The sequence below is a fragment of the Solanum dulcamara genome, chromosome 4, assembly GCF_947179165.1.
Source record: "Solanum dulcamara chromosome 4, daSolDulc1.2, whole genome shotgun sequence".
NCBI lineage: Eukaryota > Viridiplantae > Streptophyta > Magnoliopsida > Solanales > Solanaceae > Solanum > Solanum dulcamara.
Window position 1 is genome coordinate 6,964,554 of NC_077240.1, and position 22,560 is coordinate 6,987,113.

The following is a 22,560-nucleotide window of genomic DNA, read 5'->3' on the forward strand; positions in this document are numbered from 1 at the left end:
TTATGAGCTCAATCCGCAAGCTTTAGTAGCTAATTCGTAGATCGTAAATTTAAAAAATATTTATTATATATAAATATTTTAAATAGTATTTTATTTTATCAAATCTTCAGAAATTAGGCAATTAAAGTTATTATAACTATGAATCTTTGACCTCTTTTACTTTAGTGTTTATGCCTAATTTCTTATTTCTCTTTTCTTGTCTAGTTTATAAAAAACTGATCATGTAATGTATGTTGTTATAATGAATCTTATGATTGTTGACTGTTGTATCTTGCCTATTTTATTATTTTGTAAGTATTCCATTAAAGTGTGTGGAACTCATAGACATGTGAATTTTTGACGTATCGGTGTTGTGTTGATCAATGTTCGATCGTATTTCTAAGAGGTCAATATTGTCCATTTTTTTATTGAAGGGTCAACCCGTCTCAATCCGTAGCCCTCTTAGGGCTGGGTTGGACTGCTATTTTATAGGTCCTTTAGTTTAAAAGTCAGTTCGTCCTAACTAATTTTAACTCGATAGCCTTTTGGGGTTGAATTGGGTTGGATTGAGTTGGGTCAGCCCATTTTGACACCTCCAATGATACTTGTCATAATTTAATTTGAGAAATAAGCAATTAAGTAGGCATCTACTATAGTTATAGTTACAATTAATTACAATTCGCTCCCTTTTTTGGTAATAAAGGACTTTTATTCATTAATAATCGAACTGAAGAGTCATTACATAAGAAAACTAGCCTAGGCAACATATTGCCTATTCCATCCCTTTCACGAACAGAAATAACAAAAGTGGGGGGATTGGGGTACAACATTAAGCTTCCAAAACTATCAAGCTCGCATTTTGTTTTTGCTAATTGGTCTGCTACTCCATTAGCTTCTCTATATATATGTTTGATAGGTGCACTTCCCATTTCATGCAATAGATACCCGCAATCATCAATTAAATTTTGATTGGAACAATCTTTGTTAGATAACATGCTGATAATTTCATAGCAATCTGTTTCGATTATTAAGGGTGTCAATATGTTTTGTATAGCAATTTTAAGTCGTGAAGTAGAGCTAATGCTTCCATGTAAATATTAGAGGCATAGTGTATTCTCATATTGAAGCCCAAGACCCATTTCTTATTATGATCTCTAAATACACCTTCAATTCCTCCTTTGTCCGGATTACATTTGCAAGCTCCGTCTATATTGAGCTTAAAGACGTTCTTATTTAGAGGTTCCCATTTGATGTAGATGGTACTTTTTATTCTATTTGGGGCATTTTTACTGGTCATAAACTCGTATTCCATTGCTTTATTATAAACTTGGCTAATCAGGGGAGGTTTTGTACTTGTTTGAAATATGATGCCATTTTGGTTGTTTCAGATTTGTCATAGGAGAAACGGTATAGAATCAAGCTAATTTAAGAAGTCATTTAGCCGTTTCTTTGACTTAATTTGTTCTTTCAACCATAATTTCATGATTTCCAGGCTATCCGTGTAGTGAGGATAATTGTGACTTGGATTCACTTGATCCCATAATATTCTTGAGTGAGTGCATCTAAAGAATATATGCTCTATGTCTTCTTTTTCATTCCGACAAATGTTGCAGATATCACTAGGCAGGATTTTTCTTCTATGTAACATGTGAGTTGTGGGAATTCTGTTAAGGCAAACTAACCACAAGAAGTATTTTATCTTATTTAAAGTACTGATCTTTCAAAGTCAAGTAAAATTCTCCTCCTTGAATTTATAATTGCTTTCTTTTGAGATTAGATTGTAAGTTGTTTTTGTCGAGAAGACATTATGTCCTACAGTATTCCATTTATAGCTATCCTCTCCTATACTAATTTACTTGCTGTATGTACTACGAATTTGTTTCTTAATTTTCGTTGGGAGCTCAAAGGAGAAAGATTCAGTTTTGATGTAACCATTATTAAGGATGTCGGTTATAGTTAAATCATATTCATGCTTCATTAGAGGGCCATAAATCATATTTCTTAGAGGTTTTCCTTGGTTTATCCAATTGTCTTGCCATGTGTTTATTTGTTTTCCATTTCTAATTTCCCACTTAATGCCCTCGTTACAGAGTTTCGAGCCTCTAATAATATTTTTTCATATATAGGGTCCTCTTAGGTGGCTTGTAGCCATTTGATTATTCATTTTTTTATTTTCATACTTATTTTGCAAAAGTTGTGTCCAAAGTGAGTTCTGATCTTTTTTAAATATGCAGGATAATGCCATGTTGAAAGAAGCATTTTTCCATAGCGTCTTATATAACCCAATGTCCCTCTTGTTTTTTGGCTTGGTAACAATATTTCAGTTTGCTAGGTGGCATTTTTTTTTCTTTTGTACTTCCCCACAAGAAATTTCTTTGAAATGAGTCAATCTTTGATAACATTGCTTTGGGTAGATGATAAAGTTACATGATGTGATTTGGGATAACTGCAAGGGTTGATTTTATTAGGGTGGTTCTTCCCGCAATTGTGAGAAAGCTGGACTTCCATCCCTTTACCCTAGTGTTCAATCTATCGATAATAAACTGAAAATTATGTTTTGATAGTCTTGAATTGACCATTGGAAATCCCAAGTATTTTCCAAAGTCGTTAGAGTGTTTCTGTCACGACCCAAAAATTGAGGTCATGATGGCACACATCTCAAAACCCAATCTGATGTGTAACCCTAAAAATAAAACTCATACAAGACTCCTAAAGGAAAAATCATGTCATGATTTAAGTGAAAAGAAAAACAATGAAGAAAATATCCCAAAACCTGGTGTCATAAGTATAAAGAGCATCTAATACAAGGTTCGAATCTGAAGATACAACATAAGTCTCTGAATGATACAAAAAACTGAAAAATAAAGATAGACTAGTGACGATCCGAATTCTGGGACCTCACCACTAATCTGAGAATACACAATCCGCTAGAATATTAACTGCCACGTGGGGTACCCCGACTAGTATCTGCATCAAAAAGGGACACAGAAGTAGGGGTGAGTACAATTCACATGTACTCAGTAGGTTTTAGCTGACTGAGTATAAGGAATTAATCAAACCTACGAAATAAACTAAGGAACGCTTCCACCTGCATACAGAAAAGTCCCACTTCGGCATCGGTGCCGCCAGTTTATATATATAGTGGCACGAGTAAAGTAAACCCATAACAACAACTCATAATCACAATTAATCGAATAATTCAAGCAGCACAAATATCAATGCAATGCAATGCAATATGATGATGCAATGATGTGGTGGTACGGTGGAATCAAGACTGTCGCACAGCCTGTCGTATACACCTGCCAAGCTGTGCTACCAAGCAGGACCCATGGGGGTCTTGCAGACCATATACCTCAATCACAATATCTCATTATCCTTGCCACCTCCTCGTGGTCAAGGGATCACAATGCATCCACTACCCTGCCGGAAAACTACCTCGGTCAGGGACTCAAGATACAAAGGTTAGGATCACAATGTATCCACTACCCTGCCGGAAAACTACCTCAGTCAGGGACTCAAGATACAAAGGTTTAAAGGTGTTTTATTTTCTTTCTCAAAAAGAATTTCCATATTTCTCAACTTCCCATGTTTCATGATATGATGAATGAGGATGAATGCATCAAAACACATATGCATGGAAGTAATAATCAACTCACATGTGGTATAAGGTTCAAAGTTCTCAAAACTTAACCTACACATGATATTCACCCTCAATAAATAGTAACGGGAAGAACACCCTTTTATTTAAATATTCACCCCTTTCTCAACAATATTTCAATACTCAAGTATGCTCAAAACCCCCAACCCAATCTCTCAGGCGGCATCACAAGTCAAATAATATACTCAAGCCTCTCTCTTAGGCAAATCACAATTCACATGCTCTCAAAGCAAATAAGATAACAAATAAGGCCCCCACACGGGCTATGTAATACGAATAAACCCCCACACGGCAACACATTAATAAATGAGCCCCCACACGGGCATCACAATATATATAACATTCTCAACTCATACTACAACCCCATCCCAAAGTCTATAACATATGAATGACTAATTACCCCATCTCAATCTCAAAGAAAGATAGCCAAACCTACCTCAATTGCCGAAACTGCACTCGAATACCTCCATCAGATAAGCAACTCTCGAATTCAGCGCCCGGAATGAGCCCCCACACGGGCATCACAATATATATAACATTCTCAACTCATACTACAACCCCATCCCAAAGTCTATAACATATGAATGACTAATTACCCCATCTCAATCTCAAAGAAAGATAGCCAAACCTACCTCAATTGCCGAAACTGCACTCGAATACCTCCATCGGATAAGCAACTCTCGAATTCAGCGCCCGGAATGACAACCCACTATCAACAATGAAACATACACGTCACAAGGAGTCCAATGACACCCATATTGATAGGTTTCGGAACTGGGGGTAAAATGGTCCAAAAATTAACTATTTTCGAAAAGGGTCAAATCTGAAAATTTATTGAACAATCCCATTCTATTGGTAATAAGGAACTCATGGTTGAAAAACCCATAAAAATAGAGCTCAAAACGAGTTGAAAATCACAATTTTCCTTAAATTCGGATTAGGGAAGAAACAAAGATTTTTGGGGTTTGAAACTAAAATTTAAGAGTTAAAATCGTCAAAAACTTAATGAAAAAGGAAGGTTTTAGGTCAAAAATCACTTACCCAACACTTTGCCTCGAAAATCTCTTCTCAAATCACCTCAAGGAGTTCAAGAACTCAAACAAATGATGAAAAATATTGAAATGGGAAGAAAGGGGCATTTTCTGCCCAAAAAGTTACTGTTCACGCGTGTTACTGTTCACGCGTGTTTTGTACAAATTTTCAAAAATCACCCTCAAGGTCATTACAATTTCATACCTAGGCAATTATTGATTTCTTCTCTAACATCCGTCGAAGTATTTTTAGATAAAGTTATTTTGAATTTGCTAAAATTTATTGATTGTCCAGAGATTGCACAAAAAACTGTCTAGCACATCTATTATAGAGTTACAACTTTTTTCATTGGCATTTGCAAGTAAGATAAGGCCGTCGACAAAGAAGAGGTGAGAAATTAAGGGTCATTTTTTGAAAATTTTTATGGAATCCCATCTATGGCAGTCTACTTCTTGATAGATGCGTCTAGATAGCATTTTCATACAAATAATAAGGATGTAAGGAGAAAGAGGATCGCCTTGTCTTATCCTTCTAGATTGTTTGAAGAAGACCGTTTTTGAACCATTAACAAGGATGGATATTTTTGAAGTGGATATACATGACAAGATGATATTAACTAATTCGGAGGAGAAATTTAGTGCTTTTAGGGAGTATCGAACAAAAGATCACTCTATTTTATCAAACACTTTCTCTAGGTCTATTTTAATCAACATTTTTGCCTTTTTTCCTTTTAAAGTTCTAAAGTGATTTAGGACCTCGTAAACTATTATGGCGTTATCAGAGGCTCTTTTTTATATACATAAAAAAGGCTTGAGTTGGTTGTATAAGTTTCGGAAGAAAAGATTTAATTCTGTTGACAAGAATTTTTGTAAAGACTTTATAAGCGATGTTACATAGACCGATAGGTCTAAATTATTTTATAGTTTCCACCTTTTGGCATTTTTGTATGAAGCATATGTAAGTTGTATTCATATCCTCAGACATTCTCCTTGTCCTAAAAGTCTCTTTGCAAAAATTGATTAGGCATTTCTTTGTGTCGTTCCAATATTTTTGGTAGAAGAATGGATGTAGACCATCCGGCCCTGGTGCTTTTAAAGGTTAGAAGGAGTCGATGACATCTTTTATTTCCTTTTTGTTGGGTTCCAATGTCAGCCTGTTATGCTCCTCGATCTCTATATTAGCACCATAGGTCATATAATATTCATTAATCGAAGACTTCTTTTGACTAGTGGTGTATAAGTCGTTGTAGAAAGTGTTAATTATCTCTTTTATGTCGTTGTTCATATTACCAATTTCACACATCATCTTTTAGACTAAAAATTATGTTTTTCCTTCTTCTTTGCATTGTAGTAATGTGGAAGAATTTTGTATTGGCGTCTCCTTCTTGAAGCCATTGGATTCTAGATTTTAGTTTTCTAAATTCTTTCTCTAATTTTAATATCTCATTTAATTCTTCAACAAGTTCTGTTTTCAGGTTGATGAGAAAAGAATTGGTCATGTATTTTGGTGATTTTTGAATTCCTTCGATTCTTGCAAGCAAGATATTCTTTTTTATGAAAAATATTTTCAAACATTTTGGTGTTCCATTCTTTTACGTTCTTAGTGAAATTTTCTATTGCGTTGGCAATATTTATTTGATTTTTTCATGAATTGTGCACAATATTTATAAAGTGCGGATGAGATGTCCACATTGATTCTATTCTAAAGATATTATTATTTATGAGAATATGTTTATGTAACTCAAGCTTAATTGCACAATGATCGAAATGAATTCTAACGTGATGTCTCACATTTACATCTTGGTAGAGTTTTATCCATTCCGAATTGGCTAATAATCTATCAAGTCTTTCCATAATTAACGTTTTATATTTTTTCCTTTTGTTAGCCCAAGTGAACCTTTGTCCTTTGAATCCTAAGTCTAGCAATCCACAATTGTCCAAGCAACTCGTAAACTGATTAAGTTTAGTAGTATTAACATGTAGACCACCAAACTTTTCATTAGCTTTTGTTACTTCGTTAAAATCTCCGGCTACTAACCATGGTCCCTTAAAATTGTTAGCTGCAGTTTTAAGGTTATTCCATAAAACAAGTCTTTTGCAAAGTAAATTGCTAGCATAACTAATTGTTAGGAGCCATGTGTTGGATTGATTGTGTACCTTTATCATTGCATGAATTTCCTAGTCTGTAGAACCAATTTGATCCACCGTAATCTCCTCGCTGTTCCACATAATTACAATTCCACCAGAATTTCCTTGAGCAGGAACTTGAACTAAGCTACTGAATCTGAAGTCCCTCGTGATGCCATGGTGATCGTCCTATTTTATCTCAAGCAAAGCAACTAAGCTTGGCTTATTGTAGTCGAGAATTGATCTGAAAGCTCTTCTAAAATCTTTGTTTCCTGTTCCTCTATAGTTTCATACGATGATTATCATATTAGAGTTCAGAATTTGTGAGCTCCCTCCCCTTTGAGAACTCTGATTGTTTGAACTTTCTTTGTTGCCCCACATATAGTTGGCAAATAGTGTTGGAACCATTATCATTGCATACTTGTAAATCCTTTGAGGAGGTGTTAAAGTCCTTATAGTGATTGAGCTCCTTAATTTCACCGGGAAGCGTAAGATGAATCTTTTTTCTTTTTTTTTCTTGAACACTATTATTTTTTCTGATCTTAGCATCTTATACTGGACTACATTTTCTGTTTTGAATCCTACCTCTTCTTCCTCCTCTTCCCTCACTGGTTGGTTCAGTGTTGGTGATGCCATTAGATTTTGTGTAGCTTGAGGGGGTGACACATATGTTTGTTCCCTTTATGTTATATTCCTCTGATTCTGCATAGGGATCAACACATGTGTATAACCCTGGGCATTGTTGTTGGCATAGTAGTTCACTGGGTTTGACATCATGACGAAATTTTGTGAATTCGTCTGATAGTTCACTTCCATATTGATACAGTTGGGTTGGAATTGGTGGTAGTTGATGGCTTAAAAAAAGAGGGGGATTCATATTGAGTAGGTTGTCTATGTTTTGTGGGTTCCAAGTGTTGGGGATTAAAGAATATAGTGGTGCATGTTGCGCTGAGTTAGTCAGTCAGGTGTGATTTGCAATGTTCTCCATCCCAATTCTCAAGCCCACTGTTACTATTTGAGCCAAGTAGCGGGGGTCCTCTATCTGGAGGACCATGCCCTGTCCATTGATTTGGAGTCCTATGCTCAACATGTGTTCCGTTAGTCTATGTTCCAATCATGATTGGGGAACATGATTCAAGGGGAGCAAAACTGTGGAGAAAATCTGTGGTGGAGGAGTTGTTAGTTCTGGAGCAAGGATCCTGTTGATATTGTTTGGCTTCCTCACCCACACATTCCTCTTTGTGCGTTGGAATCTCCTATGACACCTCCCTGTATATTCCAAATCTCCCAACACAATCTCTCTGTCCCCTTCTTCATTCAAGAGTTTATGGATGTATGACTGTCATCTCTATTTAACGAGGGTCTCCTCTATCAAGAATTTTCCATGCTCATCATTAATGTACTTCACTTCCCCTCACACGAAAAGCTTTTTAGTAGGCGGTATACCTTCCACTAACTCATCCAAATCCTCCCAAAAGAGCCTCTTATCCTCCTCGCCTAAGTCCGCTTGCGGCACATAAGCACTAATAATGTTCAACGTGATCCCTTCAACGACCACCTTAATCGACATCATCCTATCAGTGACTCTCCTAACATCTATCACCTGATCCCTTAAATCACTATCGACTAAAATGCCTACCCCATTTCTATACTTCGATCTACCGGAGAACCAAAACTTATACCCGTCTACCTCCTTTGCTTTAGAACCTACCCATTTGGTCTCTTGGACATCTTAACTAGTTCTATGGATTTTCCCGTCAACGTCCCAATGTTCCAAGAACCTACTCTCAGTCTATACGCTCATTTCACCCATTTACCCCTCCTTACTCTCGTTCCCGTCCCCGAGCGAGAACATGACCCTAGTCTACCATCACTATCCAAAGCCACGAAAACGCGTATGAACTAATGAATTATTCAAAGATCTAAAGTCAGCAAAATGTAACTATAACTGTTAAGAATATATATAACTACAGTAGCAGTTAAATAATACAAACAAATGTAGATACAGATGCCAAAGCCACTAAAAGATATGAAATACAAAGTTTATGCAGTTAAATAATACAAACAAATGCAGATGCCAAAGCCACTAAAAGATATGAAATGCAAAGTGATAAACTGAGAACCAATTAGTCTAGAGAATACAAGCAACGAGATAGTACTTGACAATATAGAATTTAGAATGGAGATAAAACGCACTAACTAATAGGCAGAAAACAAGAACAGTAAGCAATTGATTAAGCAATGATAGTAACAATATGGTATGGAACACCAATAAGCAGTTCAAGAAAGGAAGGAAAGGAAAGATATAACCTGTCCCGAAGAAAGAGTCTGGCCGAAGGAGACCGGCGAAGAGTCTGACCGGCAAAGTTTGGACGTTGCCGGAATCTACTTAAAGAGGCCGAAAAATGCAAGACGAAAAGCTTTGCCGAAAATTAAAGGAGAAGAAGAAGGAAGAGTTTGCCGAAAAGCTTTACCGGGAACAAATAAAGAAGAAGAAGAAGAAGTTACAAAAGTATCAAATCTGGGGACTTATAGATCTTGCCTAGCGGAGTTCGTTGAAGGACTTTGCAAGAAGGGCATCGCCGGAGGAGCTCGTCGGAGAAGACAGTAGCCGTCGGAGAAGACATTAGATTTTTGTAATCTGCAGAAACACAAAAAAATACAAATAGAAAATCAATATATACAAATACAAATCAATCAGATCTTATTATAATTTTGAAACACAAAAATACAATAAGAAATCAATCGACACAAATACAATTCAATATAATTTTCATGTAATTTTTATATTAAAAAAATACAAACAGAAAATCAATTAATATAAATACAGTGGGTGATTCATGAGATTTTTCTCGTGATTCGTAGGTTGTGCTTGAAATTATTGTATATCATTAATTAAGTTGAGAGTCATATTTGTATAAATATTTAATAGTCACGCGAGATATACAAATCATAAACATGATAACTATTTAAATTGTAGTTACATTATTTAATTAGCCAAACATTGGGTAAGGAGGCTCATTATGTTTCTAGTTTTAACTATTTATGAATTTTTCTCTTTTAATTTCACACTTTTTAACATAGTAAGCATAGAAAAAGCGAGACACCAAACAAACACTACCAAATTGGTGTTACTTATGCTAAACATTTATTAGCAGTACTAGAAAATGTCCTAGGGGACTCGTTACTGAGTCATTACAGGAGAGAACCTCGAGAGCATGAGAGTTAATTATATGTCTAGTTTTAGTGGTTTGAGATTTATACTTTTTCAGTAATATGATGATAAAAGTAAGTAGTTGCTTCGAAACAATAACTAATGATAAAGTGTTAGATGACTGCGGCTACTATATCTGCTCTATATATGCATGTTCGATCAGTGGACTAATCAACTTATGAAGAAAGTACTTATTATTAGTATTGGGATTAACATAAAATTAATTCATGTTGTTGAGTAGTATAATAATCTCTTGTGCATCAATATTTATAATATCTTTTTTTGTTATTTTTTATGAAAGAAATCAAAGTTGCATTGCACTAGAGCAATGAAATAAAATAAGATCTGTATTTTCGACTTGAGTATGCCAAAGAAATCGTGTTGGAGTAGAAGCTAAGCCAATTTTGTGGAGATACACTTAAGTGAGCAACATGTTATGATTGAGTACTCTACCGTAAAGTTAGCAATTCAAAGAAAATATCGAAAAAATTGTGTAGATCCAATCCGAAAAAGAAATAAAGAGATTAGACAAGACAACCAAAAATCATTGAAAGAAGAAATCTAAAAAAATACCTTCACACTTTGTAATTCATTTAAAACAAAAAATAAAACTAGTCAAATAAAATAACAATTTTCTTTTAAAATTTTTTGATAAACACCAAATTCATTTAAATTCGTGTGTGCATGAGTTTAATGTCAAAGTGAATAATAAATAAATTTAGTAGAAATCAAGTCACTTCGCACAAGAGTTCAAATGACGAAACCCGACAAACAAGGCGAAAAAAAACATATAATTAATTATAATTATAATTTTGTCAAATATGAAATATACTCTCATAGTAATAAAGTGATCACCAATATTTTTTCATGAATTTTTTACATGTACGTTTTTTCCATATTTCATTAGTGGATATAAATTAAAGAGTGTTTTGATGAAATTATTAAACATTAGATATTAAAATTAAGTCCTTAATGTCTATTTGTACAAGTAATTTGGAATTTAAAGTTAAAATAATTAAATATTTTTAAAAAGTACTCGCCAACTAAGAGTGATGAATTTATTTTAAGTAATTTTTGAAAACTGCTTATAAATTAAAAAAAAGTAGGTATAATTCAACTTATTTTTTTTGATTTATAAGCTGTTTTCAACTCATAAGTTGTTTAAAATAATTCCATCCAAACAAATTTTATTATTTATTGAAGCTTATTTTAAGCACAAAAAAACTAAAAACAACTTATAAGTCAATCCAAACAAGCTCTAAATGTAAATATTTCTATTAAAATCATTAAAAACCCAATTATGGAAAAAAAGAAAACGTTTTATTTGGTGCCAAATCAAGTTGACGCATGCCGACGACGTTTCCGGCTATGTAGACAAGCAAAGCCCCGTCAGCACGAAGCCCCACAATAGAAAGTCATAATATTCCCCTTTAGTTCCCTCTGTAATATATAAACCAAAACCCTCAACTCCCGCCGCAGGGTTTCTCTCCTCCGCAGCCGCTTTCACCTTTACAGAAAAGCTTCAAGGTATCGAAGAGAGAGCCATGGCGCAGTCACTGGAGCTATTATTGATTCAATTTCTGATGCCTGACAATGATGCTAGAAGACAAGCCGAGGACCAAATAAAGCGTCTTGCAAAGGATCCTCAGGTGGTTCCATCACTGATTCATCATCTCCGTACTGCCAAAACGCCTAATGTTCGGCAGCTTGCGGCGGTACTTCTCCGTAAGAAGATCACTGGCCACTGGGCTAAGCTATCTCCTCAACTCCGTCAGCTCGTGAAACAGTCACTAATTGAGACCATAACTATGGAACACAGGTCCTTTGGTTCATTATTTCACTTTTTTGTTTCAAATGCAGTACTTATAATTGGCTGAGCGCTGTGCACGACACATTTTTGCTATTTAGTATTCTGAATTTATTTGCTGCAACTAATTTTCTAGGCGCTCTATTTAGATTTGCATGCGCTTTTGTATCCACATTTTTCAAAAAACAACCGTGGTATTACTTTATAAAATCTGCTGGATTAGAATGAACTGAGAGTTCTTACAGTTCTCCAATTCTTTTTGAGTAATTCGGTTTTCTCTTATGTCTGAGAATGAGTTTCTGATCAAAGTATAGAGTATAACACATGTACTGTTAACGGTATACAAGTTTTTGCAGAACTAAGAGACTTTTCGTTGAGCTTTTAATTCATTGTGAAGGAGATTATATTTTGACTGGTGAAGTCAATTTTGTTAACTGTTTATTCTCATAATATGGATGGAAGAATCAGCGATTTGTCAAGCAACCTAATTAGAATAGAGTTACACTTTCTGTGGTAATTTACTCAATGATACATATGTGTGCGTCTGTCTGAGAAAATTTTTAGATCACACGACCTTTACATTTTTTTTTCCGGAGAGGCATCGAATTGCGTTGCTTAGATGCTGTTATTAGGCCTCTAATGGAAGCTTGAAAAGATGATATTTTGCCTGCAAATCATACTGATCTAATGTGATACTCATTTTTCAGTCCTCCGGTGAGGCGAGCTAGTGCAAATGTGATTAGTATCGTTGCAAAATATGCAGTTCCAGCTGGAGAGTGGTCAGATTTGTTGCCATATTTGTTCCAGTGCAGTCAAAGTGCACAAGAAGATCACAGAGAGGTATTCTATACTTGATTGCCATCACATGTTTTGGTTAGATGAACACTTGATATGGTCCCTTTGTTTTCAATCTTCCCCTTCCTTTGGATTGGGATAATGATGCCTTCTGTCCCATCTTCTGCAATTACCTGTAGGATTATTTAGTTTAGTGGACTGATGGTTGTTTCATTGTTTTGATGATGCAAGGTGGCTTTAATTCTTTTCAGTTCCTTGACTGAAACTATTGGGAATTCTTTTCAACCATATTTTGCTGATCTGCAGTCATTGCTGCTCAAGTGCCTTCAAGACGAAACAAGTAATCGTGTCAGAGTTGCAGCTCTCAAGTAATGTTTGTTTGAAAATCTTTAGAACTGCTGAATTTCTTGATCCAGAAACTACATATTATAATTCTTAACCGCAAGTGGAATTAAATCGTGTTAACAGGGCAGTTGGATCTTTTCTGGAGTTTACTCATGATGAGGCAGAAGTGGTGAGTATGTTTTGTTCATTATGCTATCTTATCGCTAATGCAGCTTCTCCATGTTTCAATTTATTGTAAAGTTTTTTTTTTAAAATTAAATATTGTTAGAGAAAACTTGGGATCACATAAAATCTTTTTGAGTCTTGAGAATAATTAACAATGCTCGTTAGTTTTAAAATATCTCAACTGCCATCTTATCCTGAGAATGTGTCTGTTCCTGTTTCCTGCCTGCAGATCAAGTTTCGAGAGTTTATCCCTAGCATTTTGAATGTGTCAAGACAGTGTCTTGCTTCAGGCGATGAAGATGTTGCTGTGCTTGCTTTTGAAATATTTGATGAGCTAATAGAATCTCCGGCACCTTTACTTGGGGATTCAGTTAAAGCAATAGTTCAGTTTTCTCTTGAAGTTTGTTCAAGTCCAAATTTGGAGTCGAACACACGCCATCAGGTAGGAACCTGATATGGTTACAGCTTAGTGGAACTGTTGGTACTTGGATGTTGTGATGTTTGCACAATGTTTTTACCTGTTCTACGTCTGTTACTGGTTCTTAAGTGTTTTACTTTGAATTGTTGGTTCATTTTTCAGGCTATTCAAATAATCTCGTGGCTATCAAAGTACAAGTCCAATTCTCTTAAAAAGTACAAGCTAGTAACACCAATTTTGCAAGTTATGTGTCCATTGCTTGCTGAGTCTACAGACAGAAATGAAGATGATGATCTTGCTCCAGACCGAGCTGCTGCAGAAGTAATTGATACCATGGCCCTGAATTTGTCTAAACATGTATTCCCACCTGTTCTTGAGTTTGCTTCTTTAAGCAGTCAAAGTCCAAATGGGAAGTTTCGGGAAGCTTCGGTTACTGCTTTAGGTGTCATTTCTGAGGGCTGTTTGGAACTTATGAAGAAAAAACTGGAACCTATTCTACACATTGTCTTGGGGTCTCTGAGAGATCCTGAGCAAATGGTGAGAGGAGCTGCTTCATTTGCCTTGGGCCAATTTGCTGAGTATCTGCAGCCTGAGATAGTTTCTCACTATGAAAGTGTCCTCCCATGCATTTTAAATGCTGTAGAGGATGTATCTGATGAAGTTAAGGTGCGAACATGCTAAGAAATAGTTAAGATCTTCCACTGGTTCCTATTTCTTCAAAAATGGTTTCTGTTCTTGTGCAGGAGAAGTCTTACTATGCATTGGCCGCATTTTGTGAGAACATGGGTGAAGAAATTCTTCCTTTCCTGGATCCTTTGATGGGAAAATTACTTGGTGCTCTCCAAAGTAGCCCTCGTAATTTGCAGGAAACTTGCATGGTAAGTGCCTTTTCAGATGTTTAAAAATAGTTTTGTTTTTCTAGTCTGAAGCTGCGTCACCTTGTAACAACGTATTTTATTGCAGTCTGCTATTGGTTCAGTTGCATCTGCTGCTGAACAAGCATTTGTGCCCTATGCTGAAAGAGTACTGGAGTTGATGAAAGTTTTCATGGTGCTTACAAATGATGAAGACCTCCTTTCACGAGCTAGGGCTACTGAATTGGTTGGGATGGTTGCAATGTCTGTTGGCAGGACAATGATGGAACCAGTTTTGCCGCCTTTCATTGAAGCTGCAATTTCAGTGAGATTCTTTATAAGCTCTCACATTTAGGGTTGCTTTCAAATTTAAAAACAATTCTTGATGGTTTTTGATGCTATCAGGGTTTTGGTTTGGAGTTTAGCGAGCTTCGGGAATATACTCATGGTTTCTTTAGCAATATAGCGGAAATTTTAGATGAAGGATTCGCTCAGGTATCACTGATGATTGGATCTTTATACATTACATGCTGTTTTCTCTTCTATAACTTACTCTTTTTTTTTTTTGAAACAGTACCTTCCACATGTCGTTCCTCTGGCATTCACCTCCTGCAACCTAGATGATGGTTCTGCTGTTGATATTGATGATTCCGATGAAGATGAAAATGTTCATGGATTTGGCGGTGTGTCATCTGATGATGAAGTGCATGATGAACCTAGGGTTCGTAATATCAGTATAAGAACTGGTGTGCTAGATGAAAAGGCAGCTGCAACTCAAGCCCTTGGCTTATTTGCTTTACATACAAAAAGTTGTTATGCGCCGTATCCTTTTCTCAATACATACACAAGCTTATCTTGTATGACATTGATGCTACTGGTTTTCTGGATTCCTTAATGTAACTCAAGTTACTTGGAAGAGTCACTTAAGATTTTAGTGAGGCATTCTGGCTATTTCCATGAGGACGTTCGAATGCAAGCCATTATTTCTCTCAAATGTGAGTAGTAATGGGCTGCTTTCTCTATTGATTTCATCTTAATATTAGCATTTGCAGTTTGGATGCTTGACCTGGGGTATATATATTTGTATGTTATATAACATGTCAGTCTGTCTATACAGCTATTTCATGTGTTATTAGAAACTTGATTTTGAATATCTCTATGTGATCAAGTTTACAGGGTTTATAAATATCTGATACTAGTTTTAATTACTGTGGTAATTTATAAGATGATGCCATTTTATTTTCAAAATTACAGTACAAGCTAAAGCTAGTCCATAAGTGCTCTTTTCTGGATCTCTTTGATTGCAGATATCTTGATAGCTACACAAGCAGCATTGCAAGGTCATAATGTGAGTAATGATCTATCTCATCCATCATTGTTGTATTTAGTTTATCATTTATAATTGCAAGCAGTTGATGCTTTTTGTCGATCAGCCTTTTTCAATGGATTTTTGACAGCTGTAAAGTTCTAATGATGCATCTGCTGTTGTAATTTATGAATTTTCATGTTTGTTGTGGTCAATCTGCTGAAGATTTGGGTGTATTATAAGTTATTCATAAGTAGTGCTAGAGGTTATGTGCCGTAAAGCTGATACACAAAATATTTTTCTGTGTTTTTTTCGACGGGCTCTTCTTTGGGTTAGTTTGAGTTTGCTTAGCTTTCTCCTTGCTACTCCTGCATTAAACCTGAGGGGGTTATCCAGATTACAAAAATTATCAGAGAAATTCACGAGGCTCAACAAAGATCCTTGGAATCTATATATGGTTAGTTTATATTGTTAGAATGCTCCATGTCCTTGACAGCACTGTCTTGCAAGTCTTTTACATCAAAAATATATTTAAGTATGATTCAGTATCTTCCTATGTAGACAGATTGCCGAATATTCTCATTTACAGTAATGTAACCATATACCTTGACTACTGTAGTCTCGTTCAGTTTTGAAGCTAGATTTATGTATGATATTTTTGTAAACTTTGTCACTTTTTGACCTAAACTTGAAAATGAGATAGAAAGCTACATTCCCTTAGAGGGAGGGGTAAAAATACATTGTAAGACCTCCTGGAGTATCTAAACAGTGATTTCCACATAAGAAATGCAAATTCTCATTTAGTGGATGAAACTTCAAGAACTTCTTTCCCCCCTCCAAGTAAATGTTTGAAGTTGAGGTATTACATGGCTACTTTTTGTGCTGTTAAATATGCAGTGATACTGTTAAAGCTTGTAGTAATGCATAGCAAGTCCTGGATAGAAACGAGCATCTGAAACTCATTTAGTATAGGTTGAGCGATTGAAGTAATTGTGCTGCCTTAGGCTGAAGTTCACACATTTTACGATTTAATTAGCATGTTTATTTAAGCTTTAAATTAAATTAGTGATGTATGATAATATCTCTGATGTTAATGACTGCTTCATTTATTTATTTTTCCTCTTTGGCAGGAGGGAATAACAAAGACAAAAGAAGTTCTTGGTATGATTTATCTACTCTGTGTCAGTCATATAATCTGTGGTACAAATATATCATCTGAGTGTTTAAAAATGTTTTGCTTTGCAGATACTGTGATGAAAATTTATATAAAGACAATGATTGAAGATGACGACAAAGAAGTTGTTGCGCAAGCTTGTATGGCTGTTGCTGATATCGTGAAGGATTTTGGTTACATGGCTGTTGAGCCCTGTAAGTGTGCACATTTTAATTCCTTCAGGTTCTCCAGTCATTAAAAATAAATTCAGTATTAACTTGTTTTTTCCGTCTTTATAGATATCACTCAGCTTGTTGAGGCAACTGTAGTTCTGTTACGTGAGCAGTCTGCTTGTCAACTTGTAGAATCGGATAGTGAAGCTGATGATGACGACAGTGAACATGACGAAGTGCTAATGGATGCTGTTTCTGATCTTCTCCCTGCATTCGCTAAGGCCATGGGTTCCCATTTTGCTCCAATCTTTTCAAAGCTGTTCGAACCTTTGATGAAATTTGCAGTGAGTTTGGGGATGCTCCCCCCTACAATTTTGTCAACTTCTTCGAACTCATCATGTTTTTTCTGTCTTTTGCCTTAGAGAATCAGCTTTAGTCGCAGTGTTTCATGTCATAACCCCTGCAATTGCAGAAAGCATCGCGCCCACCTCAAGATCGGACCATGGTCGTTGCAACCCTTGCAGAAGTTGCTCAACACATGGGTGCTCCTATTGGTGGCTATATTGATGTAAAATTTATAAATCTAGTTAATTGGCTCTTTTATTCTCCTTTCCAATACACACACACACACACTTTTTCTTTGATAGTTCTGCAACTGAATTGGGGAATATTAATCATGCTTCAGACTGTGATGTCCCTGGTACTCAAAGAATTAGCTTCAGCGGATGCTACAAACCGAAGGAATGCAGCATTTTGTGTTGGCGAGTTGTGCAAAAATGGTGGTGATGCTGCTTTGAAGTATGCTTTCGGTTGCACACCTTGTTTACCCATCTACTTCTGTTCCTAATTTATGTTCTGAGTTTGTGTGGTTGTAGCCACTGATTTATTTACCATTTGCCTTCTTTGTTGGCACATCTAAATCTGATTTATTCACTTTATTCTAGATATTATGGAGATGCCTTACGGGGCCTTTATCCATTATTTGGCGAAGCTGAGCCAGATAATGCAGTGAGAGACAATGCTGCTGGTGCGGTGGCAAGAATGATAATGGTTCATCCAGAGACAATCCCACTGAATCAGGTATAGAATTTGACCTTTCTATTGTTTTTGGCTTCAAAGGTTTCCCTCTATTTGCTATGGTCGTTATATGTTGTACTTTCTTTAGGTGCTACCTGTTTTCTTGAAAGTTCTTCCTCTAAAAGAAGATCATGAAGAATCCATGACAGTCTACAGTTGCATATGCAATCTTGTTTTGTCGTCTAACTCTCAGGTATTTTCTTGTCTTATCTTACCTGTCATGTTGATGTGCTTTTCTTGAGTCGAGACAGACTCTCTACCTTTATAAGGTAGGGGTAAGGCTGCATATACACCACCTTCCCCAGATCCCCCCTTGTGGGATTACTTTGGTCCTTGGGTATGTTTTGTATCTTTTCTGTCATGTTAATTATCATTCTTGTTTCCTTTATGTCTTCATCTTCTGTGGAATGTAATATTAAACGCGTTTTTACTTCTGTTTGTTTTGTGAATATGCAGATCCTATCTTTGGTTCCAGAGTTGGTAAATGTTTTTGCCCAGGTTGCCATGTCACCTGTTGAAACCCCTGAAGTCAAGGCTCATGTCGGAAGAGCATTTTCTCATCTAATTTCGATTTATGGTCATCAAATGCAGCCTCTTCTGAGTAATCTTTCACCTGCACATGCTAATGCCCTAGCAACTATTGCACCTCAGAGCTGACATGTAAAGCGCCTTTGAGAAGAGCAAGTTTTATATTTTATGTTCTTGAAATAGTGAAAATTATCTTACTCATCGGACATGCATCCATGGTGGAAGAACAGCTAATTAGGCTGATCGCGTCCAGGTATAGTCTTATCTAGACCATTGTTATCATTCTTCCTTGCAACTTATTATGCAACATACATGTCAAGTAATGCCATCTCAACCGGCAAGTCATGCCATTATTTAATCAACTATCTTTATGCAAAAACAAACCTGAGATATCTGTAGTTCCTTCCTCAACTGTGCTATTATCATCTACCTTACTGGTGATTTGTTTTGATTTGCATTCGGTGGATCTATTTATGTTTTCTTGTAGCGTGATTTGTTCACTTCATTTAAAAAAGAATGTTTCATTTAAGTATGCATGTATCAACAGCTCGCATCTTGTTTTCTAAAACTTTCCCCCAAAACAACTTCTCGCTTAATTTAGTCCCTACCTCTAGATATCCAGCTGAAGTTGTAATAACGAATGAAAACAAGTTTGCTTTGATATTGTATCCACTATGCATCGTTACCCTCATAATTCTTTAAGTTGAAGTTTAATAGGCTTTTATGTGTACTGTTCCATTCTTTTTTCTCCAATAATGTTCCATACTCCGAACAAGTCATAAATGGATATTTAGTTCTGCTTTCTTTGTCCATCAAAAGTAATTTACTCAAAATTTTGTTATTTTGCAGGTTTGCGTTGTTTTATTTTTGGTCAGGTGTCAAAGTTTTCCATGGAGATGCATTATCTTCCATTTTGACATAATCTACAGAAGAGTGTCATTTTTCTTTCTACTTTCAGGGTGATGTGATGGAGGAGAGTGGGGTGGGGTTTGTTAGCCATTTTATATTGTTTTATTTATTATTTATAAGGTGTCAAAGAAAGAAACTAGGAAAAGAAAGGGCTGGTGGAAGTTATGTTTGTGTGAGGTTTCATATACATAGTTCTTTTTTGGAAAAACTTCAGTGTGTATATCCACAATTCTTTGATGTTTAAGGTGGGGTTGCTGTATAATTTATGACTTGCTATTGTTTGGAACAAAATTTTGTCATAGTTAATATGTGTCCACGTTATAGGTCAATTTTTTTAGATCTTTTGGACTGAACTTGCTAACTAAATTAGATGGCTACGCTGATTGATTTTCTCTCTTTTTACTTTTTCTGTTTGAGTTGCAAGTAAATCATCATGAATGGTGGTGTTTAGGATATAAGCAGTCCAGACCCAGCTATGTCACCCACAAAAAATAAGAAAAAATCATTGTTTGTTGAGAATATGAACAAAAGGACATTGTTATAAAAAATCTAAATGTTTGTGCCTCCATATTACAGTTGCCTAACGGATAAAAAGCTATGACCAATAAGGTAAGACCTGTGTAAGAAAGATGTTCGGTTGTTGGTGGCTAGCTTGTAGATGCAAATATTGATCAATCGCTTAATGTGGGATTCGGTAAGGGAATTCCAGTAGCAATCCCTTGTCCCTTTAACTATGCACCAGCATAGGAGCTCTTGTAGTCTTAGCTGGTGGATCTACAAATAGCCCTAATGGTAAAGAAATGAATGAAGTTTGACGGAGCTCTATCCGGTAAGTAGTCTCCTCTTGCCAACATAGGAGGTTATGTTAGATTCCATGTAATAGCTCGCATGGTCATAAATGTTGGTTACGGTCATCTTCCCACAAAATGAACGTTTTAATGTTATTTATGTTGATTTCTTATTCATGCATCTACTTATGTACTTTATCTTACAATGCTTTAACGTTTTCATTGAATTGCATGCCTACATACTTAGTACATTCAAAGTACTAACGCATACTCTTTTACCTATATGATATCACCATGTAGGGACGGGAGTTGCTCCACATTCATCTCCACGTGGCTAGTTGATGTTTTACCCCGAATTTTTATACATTGGATTATTTGTAAGCTTATCGGCATAAGTTCAAGGACACGATTATTTTGGGATATGAGACAAGGGCTTTTAATTCCCGATTTTATTATTGCTCGGTTTACTAATTAATTATAATTAGAGTAGAAATATTATTGGAGATTAGAAAAATAATTAACCATGATTAGATTATTTAATGGGGATTAGTAATTAATTATGATTAATTAACTTAATTAGACCACTAAGTGGGCCCCACAAAATGTAGCTGAATCTGATTGGTGCTTGGTTGAGTAGGACACATGTCATTATGGTTGGACATGTGTCATTAATATAGGCAGCCTATATAACTTCAATTGACGACTAAGATTAGTCATACACTTCAGAATTTATCTTCAACAATTATGAATTAGAGAGAGAAGTTCTCATCTTCACCAAGTAGAGAGAGAGTCACGGCCATGGAAGCAGCCTTTGAAGCTCATGGCCAGCTCTTTTCATCACTATTAGATTGCTAAAATCCATCTTAAATTGGAGAAGGAAGTATGAACAACCATGGCTGCCAAGCTCACAGCCATGGTTGCCCTCGAGTGAATTCATGTTCTTGATAAAAATTATTAATCTCCAAGGTGTTCTAAGTACTAAAAGGAGCAGCAAGGTTAGAGATTCAAGTTGAAGAAGATGAAATGGTGCAACTAATTATGGAATCTGCCTAAATTAAATTTGAGGTAAGGTTTCTTCTTTTGGCATAAAATTTGGAGCTAATGATGTTGTAATGAAGAGATTAACTTGTATTAAATGGAATTGGAAGTAAGAAAACTCCATGATTAGTGTTAGTGTTGAAATGGACAGAATTGGAGTTGCTTAAGTTAAATTGAGTTGATTGTTGTTGTTGCTATTATTGTTATGGATTATGTGTTAAGAGTGAAGGAATTTGATATTTAAAGTTATAATTGTATTGTATTGATAACGATATGGTTTGGTTGTGTTGTTGTTCTTGTTGAGTTGGAGGACTAAATTCTTGTTGAATTGAAGGACTAAGAGTAGCTAAGGCTATAGTGTTGTTGTAATTGTTGGGCTATTATAAGGTCATTCGATGAAGTGTTGTGACTATAAATTATTACGAGTAACTTGAATATGCCGTAGTTGTTATGTTAAAGATTATGGAACGTCGGAATATGTGGGCTGATTTGGAATATTGTGTGGGCTGTCTCGGAACATTCTTGAATCTTGCCTTGGCTAACTTTGATATAGCACTTGAACGTGTGATTGTTGATGTTGACTTGATTGTTATGTAGTTGGTTTGAATATAAGGGAAATGTCGCTTAATTATCTAGAAATGAGCTGCAAACGTTGGAGTACGTTTTGAAACCTTCCCGTAGCTTAACCATAGTTCTTGACGTCTCAATATAGGTTAAGACACTATGGGCAGCGTATACATATTGTATTACGATACGCGTTGAAGGTATGTAAAACTATCCCTTCTTTCTTTTGGCATGTCTTAAATATAAGTGATATATGATATGAGCTTTGGGGTAATTCCATTCATAAGTTTTGAGTATGATCCATGATTCTTATTCACTTCTTGACGTTAAAACTCTTAAAGTAGTTGAGCTAATGCCCTTGAGTCTTCTATACGTTGGACAGTAGTTGGTATGTGAAAGTCCCTATTCTTAAAGACTCTATAATGATTAATGTCCTTAACTTTCATAAGCTGTCTCGTATTATCTTAATACGTATCTATGATCCCTGAAGCTTTATTTAATATAGTTCATAATGACATTCAAATAGTACTGAACATGACTATCGCCCTGATACTCAAGTATTAATTAGCCTACTTATCTATGAAGTCTCAAATGATGATCTAAATGCATATGGTTACTTACTACTCTGCTC

General features: G+C 35.7%; 1 protein-coding gene across 2 annotated transcripts; it reads left to right on the plus strand.

Annotated features, from left to right (window-relative positions):
• Positions 1-11,438: 11,438 nt before the first annotated feature.
• LOC129885846 (uncharacterized) lies at positions 11,439-19,830 on the plus strand. Of its 2 annotated transcripts, none has more exons than XM_055960295.1 (21): positions 11,439-11,828; positions 12,524-12,656; positions 12,843-12,979; positions 13,080-13,125; positions 13,351-13,563; positions 13,702-14,205; positions 14,283-14,417; positions 14,503-14,718; positions 14,799-14,888; positions 14,968-15,215; positions 15,300-15,388; positions 15,701-15,741; positions 16,830-16,860; positions 16,945-17,067; positions 17,152-17,369; positions 17,498-17,593; positions 17,711-17,823; positions 17,970-18,105; positions 18,191-18,295; positions 18,559-18,883; positions 19,480-19,830. In XM_055960295.1, the coding sequence occupies exons 1-20, from the start codon at positions 11,554-11,556 to the stop codon at positions 18,757-18,759; spliced, it is 3,150 nt and encodes a 1,049-aa protein (XP_055816270.1). In that variant the 5' UTR covers positions 11,439-11,553; the 3' UTR covers positions 18,760-18,883; positions 19,480-19,830. The 2 variants fall into 2 exon arrangements, with proteins under 2 accessions (XP_055816270.1, XP_055816271.1); XM_055960296.1 differs by having other exon boundaries at positions 12,918-12,979.
• Positions 19,831-22,560: the final 2,730 nt, after the last annotated feature.

What these genes read in the sequence shown, in the direction of transcription:
- LOC129885846 (XM_055960295.1), top strand. Translation starts at nt 11,554, where the DNA reads ATGGCGCAGTCACTGGAGCTATTATTGATTCAATTTCTGATGCCTGAC. An exon ending in AAAGACAAAAGAAGTTCTTG is followed by an intron (nt 16,861 to 16,944) that starts GTATGATTTATC and finishes TTTGCTTTGCAG; the next exon opens with ATACTGTGATGAAAATTTAT. An exon ending in AACCTTTGATGAAATTTGCA is followed by an intron (nt 17,370 to 17,497) that starts GTGAGTTTGGGG and finishes CTGCAATTGCAG; the next exon opens with AAAGCATCGCGCCCACCTCA.